Here is a 24012-nt window from a genome sequence, read left to right as displayed (position 1 = left end):
CTTTGAACAGTTAGGACTCCCATACAAAACCAATGGGGAACGCTCTTGACGATTGCAGAAACGTTAATAGCAAAAAAAAATGAAATGCCTTCGGGTTATCGGCCGACAATTGCGTTCATGAAATGCTTTCCGCTCAAAACTGATTTTGTCAAGGATAGTTAGGTGTGTGCAAACCACAAACCTTGAATTTCAGAGAAGCGTGGGCCGCGCTTTCGTTAGAGACCGTGGAAAAAAGTTTCAAGGTGACAGGCATATTCAACAAGCCGTACGACACGGATGATGACTTCTTCTGGAACAAGCACGAGTCTGAGGTCCCGACGAGTTCGGAGGACGACAACGAGGAATGGTGTGTTGGACTCGCACGAGCCCGAAATCCCAACGAGTTCGGCGAAGGAGGACGAGGATTGTTTTGGCAATAATAAAGGCAGGTACCACGGGAAATGTTTATTCTGTTGTCTTTTTCTCCGTGTAATAGCCGCACACCCGATTTTCACACCAGATCTCGAAAAAAAAAGTGCGGCCATTACACGAGTCTATACGGCAGTTCAATTACATTTCAAGAGTACAACGTACGATAGCGAAAAAACTGCATGTCATTTTCGATTGCTCTACATGCATTTATTTTGTTTATTTAATACACAATCCTGCGTCAACCGAAGGCTTTATTGCAGAAGAAATGACGTAATGTTTCATACGCTGCTCTGGTCCAAAAAGAAATAAGTACAATCACACCAAGGTAATAGGAGGAGAAAACACGCACCCAAAACAGGACAACTGCACGTCATTTCAAAATAAAGATATGAATGCGCGGAACCAATTCTCAGTGAAGCATTCAGCGACATAAGAAAGTAACCTCTTTTAGTAACCAATAGCCAGTGCAAAAAAATATGTTCTAAAACGCGGCTGCTCGGCATTTACCTTCGCGGATTATCCTCGGAAAATAAAGCTGTTTCCTTAATACGACGAAGTGCTAATACAAGTTTGGGGGAACATTTTTAGTTCCTTGCGTGTTCTAGACTGCCAGTACCAAATAATCTAGAGCATAATTCTTGAATGAATGACGCATGGTTCACTTAACACTGCTACACGCGAGACTAAATAAAAAAGGCTGAGACGCGCCGGTCTCACACCACAGGAATAGAAGCAAATGGAGAAGCGATAATCAGAGAGATGGCGTTGCCCAGTTCAATTCTTTCTGGCACAGCGTTGCATGAACTTGAGCTTCACATCCTCAAGTCTGCCAACAGCAGCTATTTTGTCGCCCACATCGAAATCCAGTGGCTGACCAAGGACAACATCATATCTCTGCAGAAGGAAGGTGATTATCAAGAAGATCTCCATGAGGGCGAAGGGTTCTCCCGGGCAAGACCTCTTGCCTGCGTAAAACAAAATTTAACATCAGCCTGGCACGTTCGTGCACCTAGATAATGAAGTGATCAGTTTTGTCTGGACTAAAAACAGCAGTTCCACAAAGCGCCATTCTAACGTACTAGAACATATACTGCGCTGCTTTTGTTGCCAACTAACAGGCCCGTTGTTTTGATAGAGCGCGGTCCTTGGAAGAGGGCCGAATAATGTTGACTGTCCTCAAGGACGACACGTTCACGACAGTAATCGTCATTAAGAGCCTTGCGTCCCAACGCGTGAAGAAATTCAAACACTTTCTACACCTCATTTTCCGAAACTATGGTCGGCCCGTTTCGCAGGATACAATTTCATAGTAAAATAGCTTGGAAAAACGACCAAAGCACTATGAAGAGAAAGAGCTTTGGTCATTGGAGGTGAAACGTTATGTTTTGGCCGTTTAGTTTCTTTGTCGTCAAGTAGGCGTTGTTACACCGCTGTGTTGCTGTAAAAGTCAACTGCTAGTCGATTCAAGCAGTAAGCAGGAGGTTGATTGATTGTGTGTTCGCTGGGGAAACATTAGTTCTTGCACCCCACGCTGATCCCTTACAACCCAGAGGCGCTCTGGCTTCTGCTTTTCGCCTCGCCCGGGTGGCAAGTCATCGCTGGTTCATCAGGCGGGCAGAGAGCAGAGAGTCTTACTAGAAAGTTCGAGATGGCTTCAGGATGACGTCTACGCCCCAATATGTGGGATAACTCGAGAATAAAAGGAACAACACTGGCTGTCCCGCTGGCTTTACACATTTTCTGCTCTACATTGGCACAGGACATGACCCAAAACGCTCAGAGAAAGGACTTCGCTGGATAAATTGAGCCCAAAAACTGTATTCTTGCTAGCGGTCAGTCATTGTGCACACGAACTGTGATCCTGCGAGGCAAGGTAGTCAAAGCGGGGCATTAATATGGACCCTACCACAAGTGCAACACCACCAATGTTGCATACACTTAATGAAGGCCTGTCAGTCTTATTGCTCAAACGTGCAGTTGCCTATTTGCACTATGGATATCTGTACACCATTCTATTTACGCGCCCCCGCAGGGACTGTTATGCTTTGTCAGATTCCATATGAGTTCATGGTGAGAGACTGTCCTCACAGCGCTAAGCCTGAAACTAGGACTTGCACCGGGGCGGTGATGGCCTCCCTGCGTAAATTTGGGGCAAACCCCTAGAGATATAGACTTTTGAAAGAGACTGTACGCGTACATGGCGAAGGGGACGGGGAACACTTGCAACAAATACGATTACACTATAACGGACAAAAAGAAACAAACAATGCATCATTCATACTAAAAAAGTGCAATGAAAGATAATGATTGTAAAGCTCATAAACCAAATGTTAAGTATTGCATAGACTACACAGCAGAGTGTTAGTCGGCACACCTTTAATATCGATTGGGCATTCTGCGCATGTGCGTGGTGAAGGCATGTTATACTAAATTTTCCTGGTATGCCTGAGAAAGGGGCGCGAAAGTGTTGTTTACGAAGTTCAGGTGAGATTCATGCAAGGTGTTTAGTAATGTACTATATATTAAAACCTGTGAAGGGCTAAGGTTTAAACCGCTTGTATTGAAGTTTTCCAGAAGTGGCATTTGACAGAAGATCCCAATTATGACATCAGTGAAGTTCAAAGCTTTATGCCAAAATACAAAGCTTTATTTTACCCCACGCGTAAAAATTGAGCCGCATTCTTTGCATAAATAGTGGCGATGCTGCCACACAAGTACCGTGACGTGATGGCTAAGAGCGACCACTCGTAAGCCTGATGGGAACATCTACAACCATTTAGCTGGCTGATAAGCCCGTGGGAATAGCGACGATGTGTTCTCTTTTCTGGAGGGTAGCAGCGATAAACACGCAGATCATCAATGCCATGTTCCTCTGAAAATTTGACACACGTTTGAGCGGCGTTTTCAACACGCCCAGCTAAATTTTCACTGAGCCGAAATTAAAATTTCAAAATTGTAGTGACTAGCGCAGGGGTGTGTCATTGTCCAGAGCATCTGTTATGAGAATAAATACGATAAATATGAAACATGGCGTAAAGAAACCATAAGTAGTATATTCTTTTTAGACCACAATACTTTAGGGATGTGCTCGTACAGATTCTGTAATACTTAGGCGTAAGCATGAGACAGCAATAACTCAATGACTTCTGAAGCAGAACTGGCCCGGCAACTATCCTTAATGTAATACTTCTGAAACGCTGCGAATGTTGATCCGTGAAAATACAGCAAATAAGTAATTACTCGCTATTGGTGTCGAAAATTGCGATATGAATTGATGTAGCTAGTTAAGGCGCTTTATACACAACTGTGTAAAGAGCGAACGCATAACTCTCTGTTAAAGTATGCTGCACCTATAGGAGAGATTTCTTTGTTTTGGGTCGATAGAAAGCAGTAAATAATCATAATCGAAGCAGCAAGCGGCACAGCACGTCGCACGTCGTTTTCAAAAAGGCAGCGTTTGGCACAATTGCAATATTTGTTTTTCTCCGCAGTTTCAACCGTAATGCGCATTTTTCAAATAAAAACCGACTCCCTGATACTTCGGGAGTTCAAGTGACAAGTGCTGGCATTTCGATCTTGCTATTTAGAACAGGTAAGACCCTTTGCTTGATATCTTGCACATCCCTGTAAATTATTTCTCACCGGTATTTTGCGCTGGAATATTAATATATTGTTTTTCTTGACCACTAAGTGCGCTGTTTAGCCAGAAAAACATTTCTTTTGATAGTAACGAAAAATCCCAACTAAAAGGGTTTAGGAAAGAAAAAAACAATTTGCGCCTTTTACTAAGATACCGATGTAATAGGTAATACACCTCGAGCAGTACGAGTTGACAGGAAAACGCAAACTGCAGCTCTCGTAGCTATGTGGCGCGACAACAACAAATATTCCTAGACGCAAAAATACAGCTTTGGCAGCGAAAAAGTAACTCCCGTATTAGGATGGCTGGAGTTCGAATAATGCACATAGAAGTTAAAAATGCTGTGGTTTCTTTCTATGCAACTTTTCTCTGGTGTATCTCAGTGTCCGACAGTCTTTGCAAATCTCAAACGTACAGCTTACTCTGGAAGAAGAGCGAATCGCGTTTGGGTCAGAATGAATTGCGCGCTACTAAAGGGATAAACGCTTCTAATAATCCACTATGCATTCTTGTTTGCGCTGAAGCCATAAAGCAGACACGAATTACTTTGATCTTTCAGTTAAGCTTCCACGACGTAATTCAATGTTATTTGCAGTTCAGCATAATTTCGACGTGAACGAGGGCTGCAATAAAGGCAGTGTATCTGTAATCCAAAGTTAGAAGACCCGAAAACAAGTAGTGAGTAAAGAGTAGCATAGAGCACTCGATAAGATTGAGCCACCTCAATTAATTGGTAAAACTGTGTTGCACGCGTTCCACAGCCATATAGCATTTTGGAGAGAAAGATCTAGAACGCCGCTCCCAAAGCCCTTAGTAAAGACCTTGACCTCAAAACTCCTTCCTCAAAAACAGTTTAAGGAAAAAGTATAGTCAGAGACCGTGTTCTTTGCATTCCTGAGAAATCTTCGGAAAGATTGATGAAATCCTTGCTAGTCTTTGACCTACAGATGGTGACTGAAGAAAACCAAACAATTAATGGTGTTGAAGAGTCAGAAGAACAATAGTAATGTAGCAACTCTAATGAACTACAACGAACAACTTCTGTTGAATTAGCGCAAGCTAAGGCCAGATGCCTCGCATGAGCAAAAAGCGGTGACTGTAGAATGTGCGAAGTGCCCAACTCACACTGTTGCTATTTTAGGGGATACCGGATAACATCCGAGAATCTCAAAACCTTTATGACCACGAAGTGAGCGGCACGGCAGTGGAAAGACTACGGAAAAAGTAGAGTTACTCGCCCTTTCCTCTGTCCACTGCTGGCGTTTGAGGTTTCACATAGTTATAGTACCACGGTTTCCCTGCGCGTGTTCGCGTGTAATTGTATGCGCATGCTTGAAGTGCGATTTGGTCGGCTTCGGCCGCGGCCTATAAACGAAAATTTTTACAAGAATGCGGAAAACCCTCTCCTTCAGCAAGACGCGTACGTTCCACTTGTGCACGTCCACGCCGTGGTGATGACGAGGTGTCATGAACCTACTTTCCTTACCATGGCCGTCCAGATAAGGTGCATACGCGTAGTTTTCCCGGGAAACCGAATTTATTGACTGGCTACACCGGCTTAGCATTGCTACGCACGAAATATTATGGGAAATGACGTTTTTTTGCAGGTGGACACACAGCCGCCATATACCTGAAAGCGCGATTGAGGCGTCCACTGATCCAGTCGGCCAGTTATGCGCACTTCTATTGTTCAAAATAAATGGTTTCCACTTCTATTAAAAAAAATAAAGGCGCACAACTGCCTAAAATTGTGGGTGGGCGCTCTCGCTTTCTCACTGCGTGTGTGAGGTGTCCACTAGCCCCGTGAGCCGGTTACACTTACTTCGGAGGTCGTGGGTTCGGATCCCACCGGTGGCACGTGGTTGTTTTTTCTTCTGCTTTTCTAATGAATTAGCTTCAAGCGATAACATATTCAGTAATATTCTAAATTGATCAACACCACAAAATAAATAAATTATTAAAAATCCCCTGTGCTACTTGGTTTCTGTAGCTGTTGGCTTCTGTCATATTTATAACGAGCCGTTCATTCCCCTTCCCCTGTTTGCTTAATTGCTTAGCGAGGGCCTCGGTTCTGGCAGCCTTGATGCCATAGGAAGCATAAGAGGGTTCTCACACAGCTTCCACCCTCTCCGTTCGATGACGTTCTACGTCACCCATGCGGTAACTCAGGACGTTCTACGTCCGCCGCTTATGAACGTGGGTGGCGCTGATGAACACTCTCAAGGTTAGGTTACTTGTAAACATAAATACGCCCGAAAGCAGAAGATTTGATAGCCGTCGCCGTAGCTCAGAGGTAGAGCACCGGACGCGTAATTCGGAGGTCGTGGGTTCGGATCCCACCGGTGGCACGTGGTTGTTTTTTCTTCTGCATTTCTAATCAATTAGCTTCAAGCGATAACATATTCAGTAATATTCTAAATTGATCAACACCACAAAGTAAATAAATTATTAAAAAAATCCCCCGTGCTACTTGGTTTCTGTGGCTGTTGGCTTCTGTCATTACTATACAAAGGGTACTGACACACACACACCACTCAGACCCGGGGGGTGCGGGTACGAGTGCCCTCAAAACAAATAAGCCTGCAGGCTCCCCGCCAAGCCACTTGGCTGAAGCAATGCAGCCTGCTGTTCAGTGGGCCGCAGTGCCCATCCAAAATGCCTACGATGCACATATCAGGCACGCCCAGCTCACTCGAGCCAAAGCATTAGCTTCGATTTTGTGTTCTTCAGCGACTATGGTTTCAAAAAGACAGCCATAAGTGTTTCCAGATACTTTTGTTGCCGCAAATAAGCTATTCCTATTAATGTTTGAGATTTAATCTGCAGAATCACGAACAGAAAAAGCAGTTGTTCTTTGTTCTTAGGTGGGCTCACTATTGTTACCCGAATGTCAGATGTGAAAGTTGAATAGTGTGCTATTTCTTTTCGGAATGTTGTCTGGAAAGGGCCTTCTCATCAACTTGTTCTATTGTCCTGCCTGAATCACAACCAGCCACTACACTTGTGGTAGCTTAAGAGCAGATATGATGTCAGCGCATGTTCAGGATTGCTTTTGGAAATATTACAACAGACTAGTCCTTAAATTAGCCCTGCTTAGCTCAAGAGGTTTCATTTTCTCACCGCAGTTTCTGACAATGCCTTACTGCCTGCGATCTTTTTGTAAGTACATTATTGTCTGGTTCATATTTGACTACTTACGCACATATCAGCATACCTAGGTATTGATCTGTTCGCTTTTGAATGGGGCTGTTTAACCATGCTTCGACTACAATACAAGAGTGGTGCTGAAGTGGTCACCTTTCCTTCTTATTTCTTTTTTTGTGTATTGTATATATCTGCGAACACAACCTTCAAGCTCACCGCGATTTCTACATGGCTGGTCTAAGCTAATGATGAAGCACACTGCACAGTGTTGTGGCTAAACTGTCACACCAATACTTTACTCACCTACGGAAAATGCGACATGGTCCTCTGGCATTTTACGGATGAGTGTCCCGTCCTCCGTCAAATATCGAGTCGGGTCAAAAAGGTGGGGATTTTTCCACACTGAAGGATTGTTGTTCACGGCCCAAAGGTTGAAAATCACCACAGTACCTCTCGGTATGAAAAAGTTATCCACTGACAGATCATGGCTGCTCCTGCCACCGAAAAAATGAATTCCGAAAAACGCGTCAGATACGTAGAGGAATGAGCGCTGAAGAACTCTCGCTATTTCAGATATCCAGAAAATGGTTTAGTAAGGCCCACGCATTACATGCATTGCCACCAAACTCAAGACGTGGAGAAATGATTTCTTTATTTACGCAGATAAAACAGAGTGTGCCATTCCTATGTTTTCACGAATTTAATTTGTGTTTTACTTTAAACTACTTTTTTCAAAAGAACAAAAAGTTCTCGTGCACCCTAGATTGGCTTCTATTATCCCATGAAATGTCCAGGTGTCAAGGTTACTCATAATAATGATGATTAGGCTGAGATGTAATGGCGAAACGACAGCACTGTGTAGAGAACGGCAAGGCTCAAGGTGTTTTTTTACACAGGTTGGGGTCATAGACCTATTTTTCAAGCATTTCACCCCGAATAACCTAGCACAAGGCCAGGGGAAAGCTTAGAACCATCTCAACGCCGGTGGTTACCCGGCCGCTCCGGGGCTTCAATGCAACATGCATATTCCACTGTGGAAAAAAAACAAGTCTATCAGCCATTGATGAAAGTTTCAAATAAAAAAATAAGCGGGTGCCACAATTTTGGGAACAGATTGCTTACTTCCCTCTGATTTTAGTGAGCATAATACATGTTTTAAGTATAATATTCGGATGACGAAACGTTAACACTTGCTCCTCGTTTTCTGAAGTTCATTACGAGACTCATTCGGATATCAACTGACTTTTTAAACTTTTTTCTTGAGGGATAACGTGCTTCACATAGTATTGAAGTCGTCCAACGCTACCATGACGTCTGTAATAATATATTGCGCACAAATATTGAACTGTCCCTTACTGAAAAAGTCTGTTTTGATTCCTAGCGTCCGTAATACAAAAAAAAATTACGCTATGTATCTTTGTTGCTAAAGCAACAACAAGAAATATACTTTGTTTATACGGAGTAATTCAAACTGCACATTACCCCTTGTTAAAGTGGCTCTCCTTTTGTCCTGCATAATCTCTAGCCGCAACTCTCTTATAATAGCAAGGAAAAGCAAGTTAGTTCGTCAATAGCCATTCGTTATGTTTAATACTAGACTTCCACGCCAAATACAAGCTTGAATTTACAAATATATTTCGCCGACACTAGTTAATAAATATGATAAGACAACTCTCCCTGAAGCAAAGAATTAAACAATATTTTTTACCGTGTTTCGAACTGATGCACGGTGCTCACAGGTGTAGAATATGCATCGTGATGCGTTATGTGCTATTAACTTGGCTTTATTCTTCATATGTATTGAGATGGTTGGTTATTATGGTTGGCTGGTTATGTGCGCAATAATTTGGTCGAATTGGACAATTTTGAGTCCAAATGATTTAACTTTGGCGGTAGAGTTTGGGATGGATAGTGAAAATGTGCTGTAAATATGGGCTGTACACATCTACAGCGAATATGTGCAGTAAACCGGTGCTTTCATTATTTTCTCTTGAGCGCGTAATTCTTACTCTTTCTCAATATTCAAAACTGTGTTGTCAACTTTCGTGTACATTTTCCTGCGGGCGTCCATAGATTTGCTGAGTGATGATTTTATTTCAGGGGAGTATGCATAGTTCCCGGTACCTACAAAAAAATTAGTTCATGTCATTTCAGTTTTGATTTACTGAAGGGCGTCACTTTGCCTTTTTCCTCACCTGTGTTTTATTCGTATTTACTGCGGCACTGGAGCGGAGGCTGGAGAGAGAAATAGTATCTGAATGCGCCTATTTGGAAATGCTTTTTTGGGATGATTATAGAGTGCCTAACCAGGTACTGAAGTGACCTGTAAAATGCGGCGATTGCGTTTCACTACTTTTAATGACGTATATTGCCGGCCTGGTTGCTTCTGTATTTGTGAGAAAGACATGGCGCTACAAGTACACACAAAAAAGGCGAGGAGATGAAGGACAGGCGCCAATGTGTTGTGGTGTCTACTATTTAGTGTCTACTCAGGAACTTATGCCTATCTCGTCATCGTACTCGCGAGAGAATAATATTTTAAATATTGACTAGTGAAAAAAGGCAATCTCTGATTGAAAGTAGAATGTACACCTTAAAGCGTCCTTTGTTAGAAGTATGCTTATTGCCTAGTCGTGAGAAATAATCAAGTGACGGTAATAGCTAAGAACCCGGTTTGTTCAGATTTTTTCGTGAGAAAAACTATCCGCTCATCTATAAGTAATGAAGCTTTTGCTTTACTCCATCAAACTTATGCAGCCACTTAGTGCTGTGAAGTGTTTACAAAGCAGGGATATTCCTTTCCTGCATCGGCAATTAGCCCCTGAAGTACCGCCCTACAGTTTTAACGAACACCAAAACAGAACTAGGCCCCAATACAGAGCGCTAACTGACAACTGATTTTTAATGGAGCAAGATCCATTTTTTTTACACAGGCTGCACATGTGTCACCGGTCGGGCAAAAAAGAGGTGCAACGAAAAAGAAAACAGATGAAAAAAATTTAAACGACAAACAATAAAGCAAGCAAATCTACACAACGGAACGAACTCATGTCGATAGCCTAAGCAGTTCCATTTCTTTACTGACAGTGAAAACGACACAATGCTGATGCACTTGTCATCCCCCGCTGCTTTCATTTCAAGGCTTCCGACTATAATCATTTTAGATTTAGTGTATTAATAGGATACGAGAGCTGTTTTAAGGCGGAAGCCTTTAATGCCTCATCGTTGTAAGCAGGAGTTGTCGACAGAAAATGTCACGCTTTTCAATTGGTCGAAACGCTCGTGACGTCACAGTGCGCGAATTTCAAATGGGGCCAATTCTACTTTGGCTAGTAACCATGCAACCAATCAAAGGGATCGTATAGTGATGCTCCAACTAAGTGGGACTGTTAAGATAGAGGAGAATGAAGAGGTCAGAAGACAGAGGAAAAGAAAAGACGCGCGCCGCAGCGACAACAGCGTCCGCGGAAGGAGACGCTGCTGAAAAAACAGGTAAGTACGAAGCCGCGTTCGCTCCACCACCACGCACTTCCCCACTCAGTTCGACGTTGCTCGTTTCATATACGTTGTGTCGAACATCCTAGACAGTTCCAACATTTGACAAGTGAATGACAGAACACGATGCATAGAAATACAATGATATAAATATGAAAGAGCCTAATTAACCTTTCTAGTTAGACCGCATAAATCAATAAAACCGAGAACGAAATTGGTCGAGTTGGGGAATCGAACCAGGGTCTCCGGAGTGCGATACGAGCACGCTAGCCACTCCGTAATGCCAGCTGAATGGTTTGGAATGAACAAAGGCGCGTCTAGCTAATACGGCGTCTTCGTTCACTCCCATCTTCCCCCTTTCCCTTACGGCGAGGTGCAGGTGCCCACCCAGATATGCGAGAGAGATACATTTCCTTTCCTCAAAAAATAAATTTACCGTCCAGCAAGGCGTACAGCCGTATTGGCGATGGCGTTCTGTGGACTCCCTGGCAGCGTTGCAAGACGCTGTCGCGTTCCACTCTTACAGGCGAAGCTTAACATGTTAACCACACATCAGTAACACACGCAGACAGCCAATGGACGCGTCATTCGCTGGTAGCACTCGAATCATCATTCAGAACCACATTCGTGGCAGAATGCTGTACTCAGGCTTTCGCCTTGCACCACTTTAGTCGCCAAAGTGACTCCTAATTTTTTTTTCAGACAGTCGCATGCATTCGTCTCAGAAATTTCTATGAGAGGCCAACTTTACTGTGTGAGCGAAGGATCGACAGGTTTTGGCATGCTTACCAAGTGTTTTGTTTATGTGTTTTGTTTATTTTGTTTGGTTTGTTCATTTTAAAGATCTATTGAGTTTTGCGCAAAAAGGAAAAATCGTGGCGGTGTCCCCAGAGCCCTATCCAGTAGCAGCAAGCATGGGAACAAGCACGTTGTATGTGACACAGGTGTTGTATACTGCATAGCGCTGTCTTGGGGTATTAAGTAGGTTGGACAATACCCCCGTTCCATAAACAAAAGACTTGATGAGCATGCAAATAGCTATCGATCCATTACTCACCCAGGAAAGTTGGCCTCTTCTTGTCACATTCTAACCGAAGCGAGAAATGCATGCATTATTTGAAAGAGCAGCTTTCTTACTCTATTCAAGCAACAAAACAGAAAAGGAAATAGCCGAAGCCTTCGAAATCAAATCAGTAGGCGCAACTAAGTACATTAGCGGCGTGTCGTAGTGGCTGTCAGCAAAAGAAGTGGAATTGCTTAGGATACCGAGATATTTCTTCCGTTGTGTAGACCTGCCTGAATTGTTTCTCGTTTCTATTTCTTCTGCTGTTTTTTTTCCTTTTGATCTTTGGTATCCGACAGGAGGCACATGTGTACCCCCTGTAAAAAAAAAGAATCCTGCTCCATTAAAAAACAGTCGCCAGTTCGCGATGTACTTTGCACACTCATTCCGTTTTGGTGTTCCTCAAAAGTGCACCAGTACAACCATTGAAACCTAATTCTCGCACTTCTGGCAATTACCCGTGTTTATGCCGTGCTTGTTTTTATTGTTACAGCGATCTCATGAATCTGGCTGCAGCAAAAAAAATCTCTGCCTCTCCCGTAACCAAGAGTAGAGTAAGCATGAAATGTTTACGGGCATAACACATTGCTTGTAGATGGTACTAGTTAAAATCTTGAAATGGGTGTAGTGTTCGCTGTCGGCAGGGCAGGGGCGAGCAGTCTTCTTCTGTGGCGTATCACTCGCAAAGCGATCGCTTTCCGCAAGACGCTAACTATCTCTCGTTTTATCAGGCTCCATTGCTCGGCTTACGCAGCTGTGACCGTGGCGTCATTGTAATGCAGGACGATGCAGAAGCGTAGGCGGACACGACGAGACAAGAATTTCAGGGCCCTTTTCACACTATCTTCTTACTTCTTGGTGTTATGTTTTTGTATATATACCCTTCCGTCCTTCAATAAACCCAGTTGATAGTCAGCGCTTGTCTTGTTGTTGTCCCGCCTTTTTTGCGCTGTTCACCAGTATGAATGCATACCAACTCGCCCAGATCTGAGCCTTACTTGACGAGACGCAGGCCTGACAAGAATGTATATGCAGCGCGTTCGAATACTCCGCGAGCGTGTATACATCTGCCTGCCAGAGGGGGAAACGGCATGACCTGAAGGTTGGTTGCGAGTGAGAGAAGGATGAAAAGGAAAGTGCACGGGCCTGCCATCTGGCTCAAGCCGAGCCACCACCGCTGCCACCTGCAGATAGAAGAGAGTTGAAAGATAAGAGGACAGAGTAAACGACAGAGTAAAGACGCGCGTCGCGACGACCTGAAGGTCCAGCGGCCGGTCTTTTACGTGCGTGAGTGTAGGACCGTAGCGCCATCCTTGGGGACGGCGCGAAAGAGTTCTCCGTTGAAAGCCCTTCTCGCCCTGGAGCTCCCCTCTTTCTCTAAGCGGCCTTCTCTCAAAGCCCCTATCAGATCATGTATGACAACGAAGTGTATCGTGGCATGTATGTGCTTTTTGCACGCGTTATTAGAAATCGGAAATTATAATTCCGTGCATTATGAAATGCACAGCTCGAGTGATATCCTGATGAACATTGAGAAGAGACTGGCAGCAGTTAATTTTTGTGAATCGTTTGCAGAGCAGCCGGCGCTTGTATGCCAGTCCCGTAGGAGGGCTTTAGAGAGTCTCGTTGAATCACGTTAAATCTCGTACGGTGCCCGGATGCTCACGTTTCAGTGCCCGGATGAGTGGAATTCAGTGCCCGGATGTTTGCTCTCGGTCTCGGCGTGACGTCACCACACTGCCCACAACGAGAGCTAAAAGCATTTCATGCTTAAAAAGGCTAAATCACTGATCTTCAAATAAACCATCCTTGCGCCAGGTCTGACCGCCTTCTACTAGTAATTCACTCACATGTCGCGAGTTCAGAATATTCCGCCATCTACTCTCACGCAGGCTTTTTTGTTACTATGTCTGCTGAAATCCTACTGCAATTACATCGCTCGTTCGATGTTTGTTTTTCTCTTGATTTATTACCGAATCGTTTTCCTGTTCTTAAGGCTTTGCACTCCAATCTACGCTGCAATATATGTCGATATTTGAAATGTCGCACCAAGCAATTCATTGATCACAATGCTTCACGCAATTTATTTCGTAATCTTTTCTCTAGGTTTCTGCTCTTGTGGAGCGAGTTACTATTAAGTTGTAGGGTAGACATTGGCCTATACTTACGTGAGTGCCGGTTCCAAACCGGTGCTCTTATTCCATCGTTCCATCTCCCAAATGCAGGCCATTGTGAACGGCATTCTTTTTCGGTCTTCCCAGCTGGGTGTTCTGCTGGCACCTATTACTTCGTCAATTTCTTGCTGCACTCTGTCTTGAATCTCATGTCGCTGGGCCGCACACATAACCATGTGCGCTACTATAGAGCGGGTCGTGCCAAATGTGCCGCCAATAATTAAGGCAACGATATTCCCCACCAGATACCGGCCTGCAATTAAATGATACATCACATTATACCAACAAAAACTACTTTAGCCCAGTCATCGAGTGAACCATCTGCAAACGCGACCTCGGAGTTGAAGGGGTGCTATATTGAAAAGCAATCTCGACTCAGTGTGAAAAATTCCTTTGAGAAAAAGTGATTTTTTTCGGAAGCTGGATAAAAATGATATAAGAGGTGACAACGGTTAGGCTTGGTCTTTCTTATGGAGTTTAATGTTCCAAAGTGACTCGGGCTATGAGAGACTTCGTAGCGGGAGGCTCCGGAAATTTCGACATCCTGGATTCTTTAACGTGCAGTGATATCGCCCAGTAAATGGGCCTCTAGGATTTCACCTCCATAGAAATGCGACCGCCCCGGCAGGAATCGAATCCGCGTCTTTGGAGCCAGCAGTCGCACGATGTAACCACAGGGCCATCACGAAGGCTAACAACGATTAGGCCTTTGTTTTATTAACTCTCGCCGTGAACATGTAGGTTCACAAACGTTAAACATCTGTCGTGCATGTTGATCATGGAATTTATTACTCTTGTTTGGCACGCCAAAAATTCTTACAATTGTCTACTTTGCCCTCAGTTTGAATGCTCAACTGTTATTTCTGACGAAGTGTCTACTTTGAGGCTTTGGATGAGGCTCTGGATGGACAGTGCAACCCCCTCTTAAAGAGGGAAATTGCAATAAAGAGTATCTCAAAAAGGCTCGCCAGAATAGGTAATCAATAGCAGGCCTGCTAACTTAAAAACTTTTTATCCAACTTATACGGCGGCCAATAGCAGCGCCATAAAAATAAGATCAACGGCGCTTGTTATTACAAAAATAGCCTTAAAGGTAGCTTAGTGCAATTGAGGCCGCCAGTAGCAGCTATGCATCATGAAGTCACACCAGTCTCTAAAAACATGATGCGCTGCTAGGCGGCAGTCATAAATGTGGAACAAAATTAGGCGTTATCACGTGGAGACCAAAACGCTGCCACAGACACCCTTCTCACATTGGCGGCGAAGTCATAGTATCTTCCCAAGACTTAACAGAAATCGTGATGCTCTCTTCCAACTATCACATTGACAGAGTTCAGTAATCAACCGCCGCAGTGGCTCAACGGTTATGGCGCTCGGCTCATGAACAGAAAGAGGCGGGTTCCATCTCTGCCGCCGCGTTCGTATTTCCATAGAGGCGAAATGCTAGATGCCCGTGTATACTGTGCGATGTCAATGCACGTTAAAGAACCACAGGCGGTCGAATTTATCGGAGTCCTTCACTATGACGACCCTCATAGCCTGAGTCACTTTGGACGTTAAAACCCTATAAACAAAGAAACATACAAGAATCCAGTTATCGATCGTACATGGTCTGTCCGCAGAATGCTGTAATGAAAAGTAATGAAAACTTCAGCTACAAATACCATATATGTTTTACTTTTACGCGCTCGATTAGTCTTGTCTTGGCCACATGCAATAAACATAACACAGGCCAATGCAGAATTGCATTGGAGCAGAAATATTCATCAGTATATACCTGAAATATGCTGGAAATAGATAAAAACAAACAGTGTTGCAAGAGCAAAATCTAAAAAATATAAAACAAGAATATGCCTGTCTGCCAGGAAGAGGGAATATCACTTCACTCGCGTGAAACCTGACTCCGAAAAGCGGTCTTCTATTCCACCAAGCAAACGTCAAGGGAAAATAATTGAACACATACTATAAGTGAAAACACGAGCCCCATTTAAAAGTGCCCTTTTTTTGCTGCTTAGGTTGTGCCTTTTGCTGGTGGGCCAATATAGAATGCGTAATTAAAGCACAGCACACACAGCAGACACGAACGAGTGTATCCTGTCGTTACGCTGCAATTATTTAAAGCTGGTAGTGTGTTTGCGAACGATATCTCGCGCCTCACTACGAATCCCACGTCCCTCAAGCGAAGAGACGTATGCTATCTCGACCGCACCTGCCCAGGCAGCCAAGCGTCGGCCACTGGAAACTGACAGCGCTGAGATTATGATGCAAAGACGACCCTGGCCAATAAGCGAACTCAAAAAATATTAACTGAAAAGTTACGCTACGGGCGAGTCAAAGGCTTCGGCGATCGTGGTCATTAATGGCAAACCTCATGCGGAGGCAGCATTTTCATAGCGCTGATTTTGTAGACACTCTGACTACCACACCGCTTACTTTGCACGGACCTCGTCTGAGATGGCAATTCTAGGCACCCCACCTTCTGCGGAGAAGCTATGGTCTGCGCCTGCATGCGTGTAGAATCGGAGGAGATCGCAGCGGATCGGCAGACTTGCGTGCCTGGAGGGAGGCCGGTAGATGTCCGGGCGTACATTTACGACAGGGTGCTCCGAAAGGGGCACATTCCGGACCTGGATGATGCAACAGTGCTCTCCAGAGGGTGAATCTCTGGGCACATGGCAATTTTTACGCTCCACGGTTACATGATGCCGGGGTAGGACTTTGTGTCACGGCTATGCGTTAGCTGGAGTTCAACGTCCCGAAGTGACTCAGACCATGCGGTATGCCGCAATGGATAGCTCGGGATAACTTCAAGTACCTGAGGTTCTTTAACTTACTCTGACATCACAGGGTACACAGGCCTATAGCATTTCCCTTTCATTGAAATGCGACCAGCGCAACTGTGATCGAGCCCGCGACCTTGCGAACAGCAGGCGGATACAAAAGCCACTGAGCAACCGCTGTGGGTAGATTAAGAACATTCCCATTGCAAAAATGCTCCCTATATTGACTTGAAAGCGTATCGCTGCTGTTGGAATTCAATGAAGATGTGGGCCGCAAAAAAACAGGAATAAGAAAGCTTACATTGAAACGCTGGGTTTGGACCAACTTTTGCTTCGTCTGCCTCCTTCAAGTAAGTTCGAATAAATTCACGGTCCTGCTTTTCAGATGTGGCAGCCAGGTGATCATTGATCTGCTTCCTGGAAACACAACATTCATACATATAAAACGCGAATGAGCCAAACCAATAACTCATCCCACTATCCGAATTCTTTGGGCATTCAAACTGCTAATAAAATTAGTCATAGCATTCAAAAAGCAGAAAGCACTGTAGCATCGACAGAACGCTTTTGTTACTAATTCATGCAGAGGGGACAAATTCACACGAATAAAAAGCCTTCGGTGAGGAAAGAACTGTTGTTTTGAACAAATTAAAGGAATGCTTAGATACTCGCCCACTAAAGAATAGAACTTTGGGAAGGAGCATCAGAATTCTGCAAGGTAGCCTTGGAACGTATTTATTCAATTATTCTAGTATTCAAGATGCCCTCTCGATATATTATAAAGGGAGTGTTTGTAGAGAGCATAATTATTCCATAGATATGACTATATTAAATAATAACGGATTTCTCAAGCGTACAAGGCCAACATAAGTGCGCTGGTTTAATTCATTGGCACTGCCTGATGAATATCGCTGTTCATAAGCCTTGCTGATTGTTTCATTCTGCTAGCCTTGAAATTATCACTTTCTGTTTGGTGCGATGAATGGAATAAAAAACTGCTACCCTGCTCATTAGAATTATTTATTTGTTTAAATACCTTCAGGGCCAGGAGGGCATTCCAAAAGTTAGTCGAATGCGTGAAGTACAAATATATTAAAAAATAAATAGGCAAGTCTAGAGGAGTAGAAGCTTAACGCGTACATTGTACAATCCACATTATTAAGCCTAAACGCATACTTGAATGAGAAATTTGAACAGGACGACGGTAATTGCGGCAGTTGATGCTGCCGAGCGCTTAACAGGTACTTCCAGTCGCTTAGTGTACTGCATGATGACCCTCCCGCTAGTATGCAAGCATGCGACTAATTAGAAATGTTGCTTCAAAGTTGGGAAACTTTTCAGGTGTTGGTAAGCGCTTCGAAGGCTAATAACGCGTGCTGCCGCTGCATATCATACGAGTTTCCTGAGACACAGCGGCACATTTCTTCTTTATTATTATGTTAGAGTTGCCTTTCTTGCAATTTATTGAGCTTTACGATGAACAAGCGACCTCTCAAATATTTTCCACGAAATCTGTGAAAGGGAGACCTTTTGTACAATTTATTTCTAGGATGACGCAATACCAACTGTCCTATCTCTCTTAATTATTAACGCTATTCAAGCATTATAAACTCTACATTTTACAGATTCTCAGCTTTTCTGCACATCAGCAAATGGCATTACCTTGGCCGCAGTGAGGGGCCGCTTGAAACAATACGGCAATTCGGTACTTGTAATTTGTAGAGTATCTGCGTCAGCAAGGTGGTTATCGTGGCGGAAACTTCATTCTAGATCCCGTAACCCGGTAGCCCTGCCGTCGTGGTGCACGGCTGGTGATCCAGAAGAGCACAGTTCTGTCCCAGCTGCGGCTCTCCCATTTTTATGGAGTAGAAATGCTGGAGGCTTGCGCACTTTGTGATCTCAGTTAATTTAAAGAGCCCTAGCAGAAGAAATAATCCAGAGCACCTCACTGCTTCCTCCCGCATAACCTTATTCGTTTCGGGACGTTAAAGTATATCTCTTACAAACCAGTCATACTTCCAGATGAAAGCTCTGATCTATAAAATGCTTCCTGCCTTCAGACCACTTCCGACGTCCATAGTCAATCAGCAGTATGTACCGAAAATGCTCGATTTGAGCGGTTATTTTTAGATTCCAGAGCTACGCAGCACGGGGTTGAAGCCGTGCAAAACTGCAGACGTTTCTCTAGGTTTTCTTGCCTCCTTATATGTTTGCGTCCACAACGTCTAGATTTACTTGAACTTCAAACTCTTACTAGAACAAACAAAAAAAATATGGGTTCCCTTACAGTGTGAAGTCTTCTAGCTCCTCGATCGCCGCTCTCATTTTACCGCTCCATGTAAACGGAAACATCGTGCATAGTTTCACCAACAGGCGCGGCCAAAACTGGTAGACCTGCCCTTTTTGGATAACTTGGCGTACTCTCGTGACTGCGCTTCTCAGCTGATGGCTCTCGGTGCTGTCTCTGGTCATATGTGCACCGTACAAGAGCGCGGCCGTGATGTTCACGATGCTGTCCAAGAAGTATTGTTCCACCAAAAGCGGCGCTTCCTTGCTTGCTGCGATTTGCTGTGACAGGTGACGCAGCTCATCCTGGGGTATAGGGCAGCAAATATTGTAGAATTCACGTCAGAAATCAAGTGCACCTCCGCGTGATGACTCTACTACGGCGTCGTTGGCTGTGGTTTTCGCAACGTCCATCCCCACACAATTGCAATTGGATACTATTCAATGTGGTCGCACTCTAGTTGCGACGAATGAGGAGCGCACGTACTTTACCATCAACCTCGTCTTAGCGCTTTAAGCTCGGTGGGCCTTAACCTCGCCTTAACATTCCCTTAGCACTCGCGCCAAAAGTCAACACTCAGGATCACGTCGTGCGTGGCACGTCTCAATACAACGAATTCTGTTAAGTACGACTCGTCAACAAGCACAACTGCAGCTAAGCACAGGCCAACGGGAACTTAAGTTTCATCCCCAATTCAACCGAACGTACCAATCCTGTCGTCCACAAACATAGCTTTCTGGCGAAGGTGGTTCTTTTCAGAACATTTGTACGTCGCCGCTGAGCAGCCAACTCCTGGCATGATACCCTCCTGACTATAGAAGCGATGTCTTTTGTCTCGGGGGTGTTGATGCCTGCCACGATTGTCACATTGAAAAGACGGCCGAATATGGGCGCACTACGACGGGCTTAAGCACCTCAAATGCAAGGCATTGCTTGATGACATCTGCAACCGCAGCAAGGGTATCTCGTGAGATAAGGAACTTATAGACGTCCTCAGCAATCACTTAGACAAGGTGCCGTACCTTGTCTTCTTCTAGTATCTGCCGGTTGAAAATGCCACCAAGTTTCAATACTTCCTCGATGTATCGCGTGTGTGTTTCACCGGCTAGGTGGGCTCTTTGGGAAAGTTGACGCTCATCTGGTTTCTTCTTCGCAAGAGTATCTCCAATGGCCTTCGTGATTTCTTCAACAAACCAGCTCCAGGTCGTGAGAGTTTCCTCGTGGTTGTCAAGCCAAGTCAGAGCCGTGCCAGCAAGAAAGCAAACATCGTTGTACAGGCGGGCGGTACACTTCCAACGGTTGTACTTGCTGCACCTTTCATAATGTCACGGCCATTCTTCAATGTACTCTTCGGAATTGACGCAGAATAGGAGGGAATGGTGCACGGTCGTCTCTCCTTCAGCTCGCTGTTCCTGGGTCTGCGTCGCTTGCGTGGTAGCCATTGATATGAGCCCCTGAGGCGATAAAGGTACAAAACCTGCTACACGGCGGCTGCGGCGGGCCACTGGCGAAAACAAGACGTTTTTACCCAGCACCTAGCACCAAATGTAGCGGATGAAATGGTTTTATTACGGGTGAGAGCTCCACAGAGCAACGCTGGCTGCAAACGGCTCAGCGCCCGCATGATCATGATGATGATGATGTCCTCGGGCTTAATGGCACATACCCACGGCGGGGGATTGGCCAGGGTGCATAGCGGATACAAACGCACTCATGTACAGGGAATGGAGTACATTTAAAACTAAAATTTTGGGACGCAGAGCTAGAATTTGTACAAAACAAAAAAATACGGAGAAAGAAAAGTTGTGAATTCACATTCTAGCAGAGGAATCTACCAGGTGAAATTATATAATCGTGAATAGAATCGAACACTGGTTTCAGGGCATATCCCTTGGCGCTTGCCCCGAAGGATAAGAGAATCGGAATAGATAGAGGAAGCCCAAGCCGCGCAAAGGGGATCTCCAAGTAAATTCTACGGAGAGCAGTGAGCCGCCGGCAGGAGAGGAAAAAATGTTCTATAGACTCAATTTCGCCACAAGACTCACAAAGGTTGGAAATCGAAAGCCCCGATCGGCATAAATAAAGATTTAGCCGCGCTATCCTGCAGCGCAAAAGGGTCATGGACACCTCACATTGCCTCCAACTGCACATCTGCACACTCCAAGGAAATGCCAGGTGTTGAAAATCCGCTGCAGCGAGGAGAGGCTCATGGCTCAAGGTGTGGAAACGCTGGAATCACTGAAAGCGTGCTAGAGTCAAGTGAACAGTATTTGGGACGAAAGGAACAATAGGAGCATCAATGGCAGACTTTGCTAAAAAATCAGCCCTCTCATTAGAAACAATGCCACAGTGCCCAGGGACCCAGTGAAAGCGAACTTCTGAAACATGTGGAGGAATAAAAAATTGAAGGGAACGGCTCATAGGAGTATCACTCGAGGTTTCGAGGGCTGCCAAAACAGAAAGGTTGTCTGAGAGTATAATAACCCGAGTGATACTGCAGGGAATCCTTATTAAGGCCAACTCAATGGCCAGAAACTCAGCTACAAAAATAGGGGTATAGTCAGGGGCCCGAAATGAGTAGCTCCAATCAAGAGCCCTTGAGTAAATACCAATAGCGGCCTTTTCATTTTGCTGGGAGGCATCTGTATAGCCGGCAATATGGTTAGGAAAATTGTCTAGGTACTCCTCTATGAGCCCATTTAACATACTGGCGGGCAGGTTCTTAGCATTCCTTGGGAGGGTGTTATCAAAGAAGACTGCCGTGTCAGCCCGCCAGTGGTTGACTAGTACTAAAGATCTCATTGAAACAGAAATATTTGACAGCAGGGAGTTAGTGAACACCACCTGAGGGAGCTTATACCGACGCCAGGGAGTACCAAAGAAGAGAGTTGGGTTCGTTGTAAATATAGGGTTAGCCAATCCAGGAACAGGCTCCAAAGACCTTAAAAATATCCGCACAGTGATAAGCTCAAACCGGGAATTGAGATCAGGTATTCGCGCCTCCAAGTACAGCACAGCATTAGCTACTGATTTAGGCAGACCTAAGCAAAGGCGCAGAGCGCGTCGCTCCATAACAAACAGGGGTTCACGCTTGTACTTTGGGCACCCTGAAAAGAGAACGGAGCCGAATTCAAGGATTGGCCGTACATAGGTCTTATAAAGAAGTAGTAGAGTGTCTCGTCGCATACCGAATCTTTTGTTGCTGATCCTCACCAACCGGCCAAGGGCACGCTCACCCTTAAGCGCAATGCTTCTAATGCGTGGCCGCCAGTCTAATGCGGGTTATATATTGTACCCAAGTATTTTGTTGAATCAACTTGCGGGATGAGGATAGAGTGATACGACAGAGAGATGTAAAGAGGGGTTGCTTGTGGGAAAACAAGGACGGCACACTTGTTCACATTTAAAGTTAACTTTATGCTGTCTAGCCAAACTTCCAGAGCATTTAAATACTCTTGCAGAAATTGGTACAGGATATGAATGTCTTTGGCAGAAGTGAAAAAAGCAATATCATCCGCATACACAAACTTTTACAGCTGGGTGGATAGGGATATCACGCATTAGTATGTTAAACAATAACGGAGAAAGAACGGAGCCTTGCGGGACACCTCTAGACTGGGCGTATGTTGTAGAAGTTAACGTACCCTTAGAACAAAAGAACGCTCTATTCTTTAAGAACTCTCTAATCCACGCAAAGAGGTACATTAGCCAGTTTATGAAGCAAAATTCTGTGTTCAACGCTGTAGTAAGCCTTTGCAACATCTAAAGTAACCAGAGCTGATACCTCATTTTGCCTCATAGCAACCTTAATACGGCTCTCCAAGTCTATGTGCGCGGTCCAAATCGAACACCCCCGGCGGAAGCCAATCTGAGCCTCGCTAAAACCTTGAAGACTCAGAATATGCCTCGTGAGGCGGCTGAAGACTACCCGCTCTACAAGCTTAACCAAATTTGATGTGAGAGCAATCGGCCGAATATTGTCGAGGTCAAAACCCTTCCCCTGCTCTTTCAGCAGTAAAATAATTTTCGCTGTTTACCCATTTTGTGGAATCCAGGCTTTTTCCAAAGACCAGTTCACAATCTGCAAGAGGTACGGGGCAAAGTCTTGCATTAGGATTATAAGCATGCCAACTGTTACTCCGTCAATCCCAGGGGCAGCAGATTGCAGGCAATTAACTACAGACGCTAAATCAGATACAGATACCTTAGTGAAGTCTCCACCCAAATGAAACGGGGTTGATGGAAAGGTAGTGCGAGCTCGAAAACGCACAGCAAGGCCTTCAGCTATGGACTCTAGTTTATCTTTTTCATCCCGAGGTGGCAATACTGTGGACTGAGAGATGTGAGAAGAGGGCAGCACATGAGTACGTTCCATGAATCTATAAAGAGACTTCCGGTTGACAGGATTAGACAGATAGGCGTTCAGGCTGGCATTGTAATCATTGTTCTTAGTTCTTTGTTCTTTATATTGTTTATATTGTTCTTTTAAAAGAGGCTGCAAAGAATTTCTAATTTATCCAGTTCTTTGGGCACTGGTTGTGCGTTAGACTCTTCCATGCAGCTTTCCTTTGACGATAGGCTTTTTCGCAGTCGTCATTCCACCAACTGGAAAGAGTCTTATTTTCAACGCCTGACCGGATTGTAAAGACTGCTCGCCGAGAGGCGTCTAACACAGACTTTAATATTTGAGGGCCCCCGTCAGATTTATCGGAGGGGGCAACAGAATAGAGGGCCTCACCTAGGAGGTTCTTGAAAAGTGTAGTATTTATAAATTTTTCTGGCGAACCAGTCGCCCTGACTGGACTGCACGCAATAGTGAAAGTGATTGGGGAGTGGTCACTGGACGTACCGCAGTCAACTGCACACCACGAAGATACCGCTGTACCATTAACTGCTAGCGTTAAATCAATAGCTGATCGAGAATTAGCCCTCATGTAAGTTATGGCGCGACTATTGTAACAGCACACGCTGTTTGCTGACATCCAAGACCAAAGTAATTTCCCGCTAAAGTCTGATCT

At 44.6% G+C, this 24012-nt stretch overlaps 1 protein-coding gene across 1 annotated transcript in view; it reads right to left on the bottom strand.

Moving 5' to 3' along the window:
- Window positions 1-1185: 1185 nt before the first annotated feature.
- The window catches only part of LOC149333279 (cytochrome P450 2U1-like), a 52304-nt gene continuing 29477 nt past the window's right edge, over window positions 1186-24012 (bottom strand). The window contains exons 4-8 of the mRNA XM_089557696.1: window positions 18995-19299; window positions 17009-17124; window positions 13922-14180; window positions 7499-7689; window positions 1186-1376 (exon numbers count right to left, since the gene is read on the bottom strand). Coding sequence (XP_089413822.1) covers window positions 1186-1376; window positions 7499-7689; window positions 13922-14180; window positions 17009-17124; window positions 18995-19299 — 1062 coding nt within the window. The remainder of the gene's footprint in view (window positions 1377-7498; window positions 7690-13921; window positions 14181-17008; window positions 17125-18994; window positions 19300-24012) is intronic.

The sequence above is a fragment of the Amblyomma mixtum genome, chromosome 8 (genome assembly GCF_055824585.1).
Source record: "Amblyomma mixtum isolate Tamu chromosome 8, ASM5582458v1, whole genome shotgun sequence".
Lineage (NCBI taxonomy): Eukaryota > Metazoa > Arthropoda > Arachnida > Ixodida > Ixodidae > Amblyomma > Amblyomma mixtum.
This window is presented reverse-complemented; position numbering and strand designations above follow the sequence as displayed.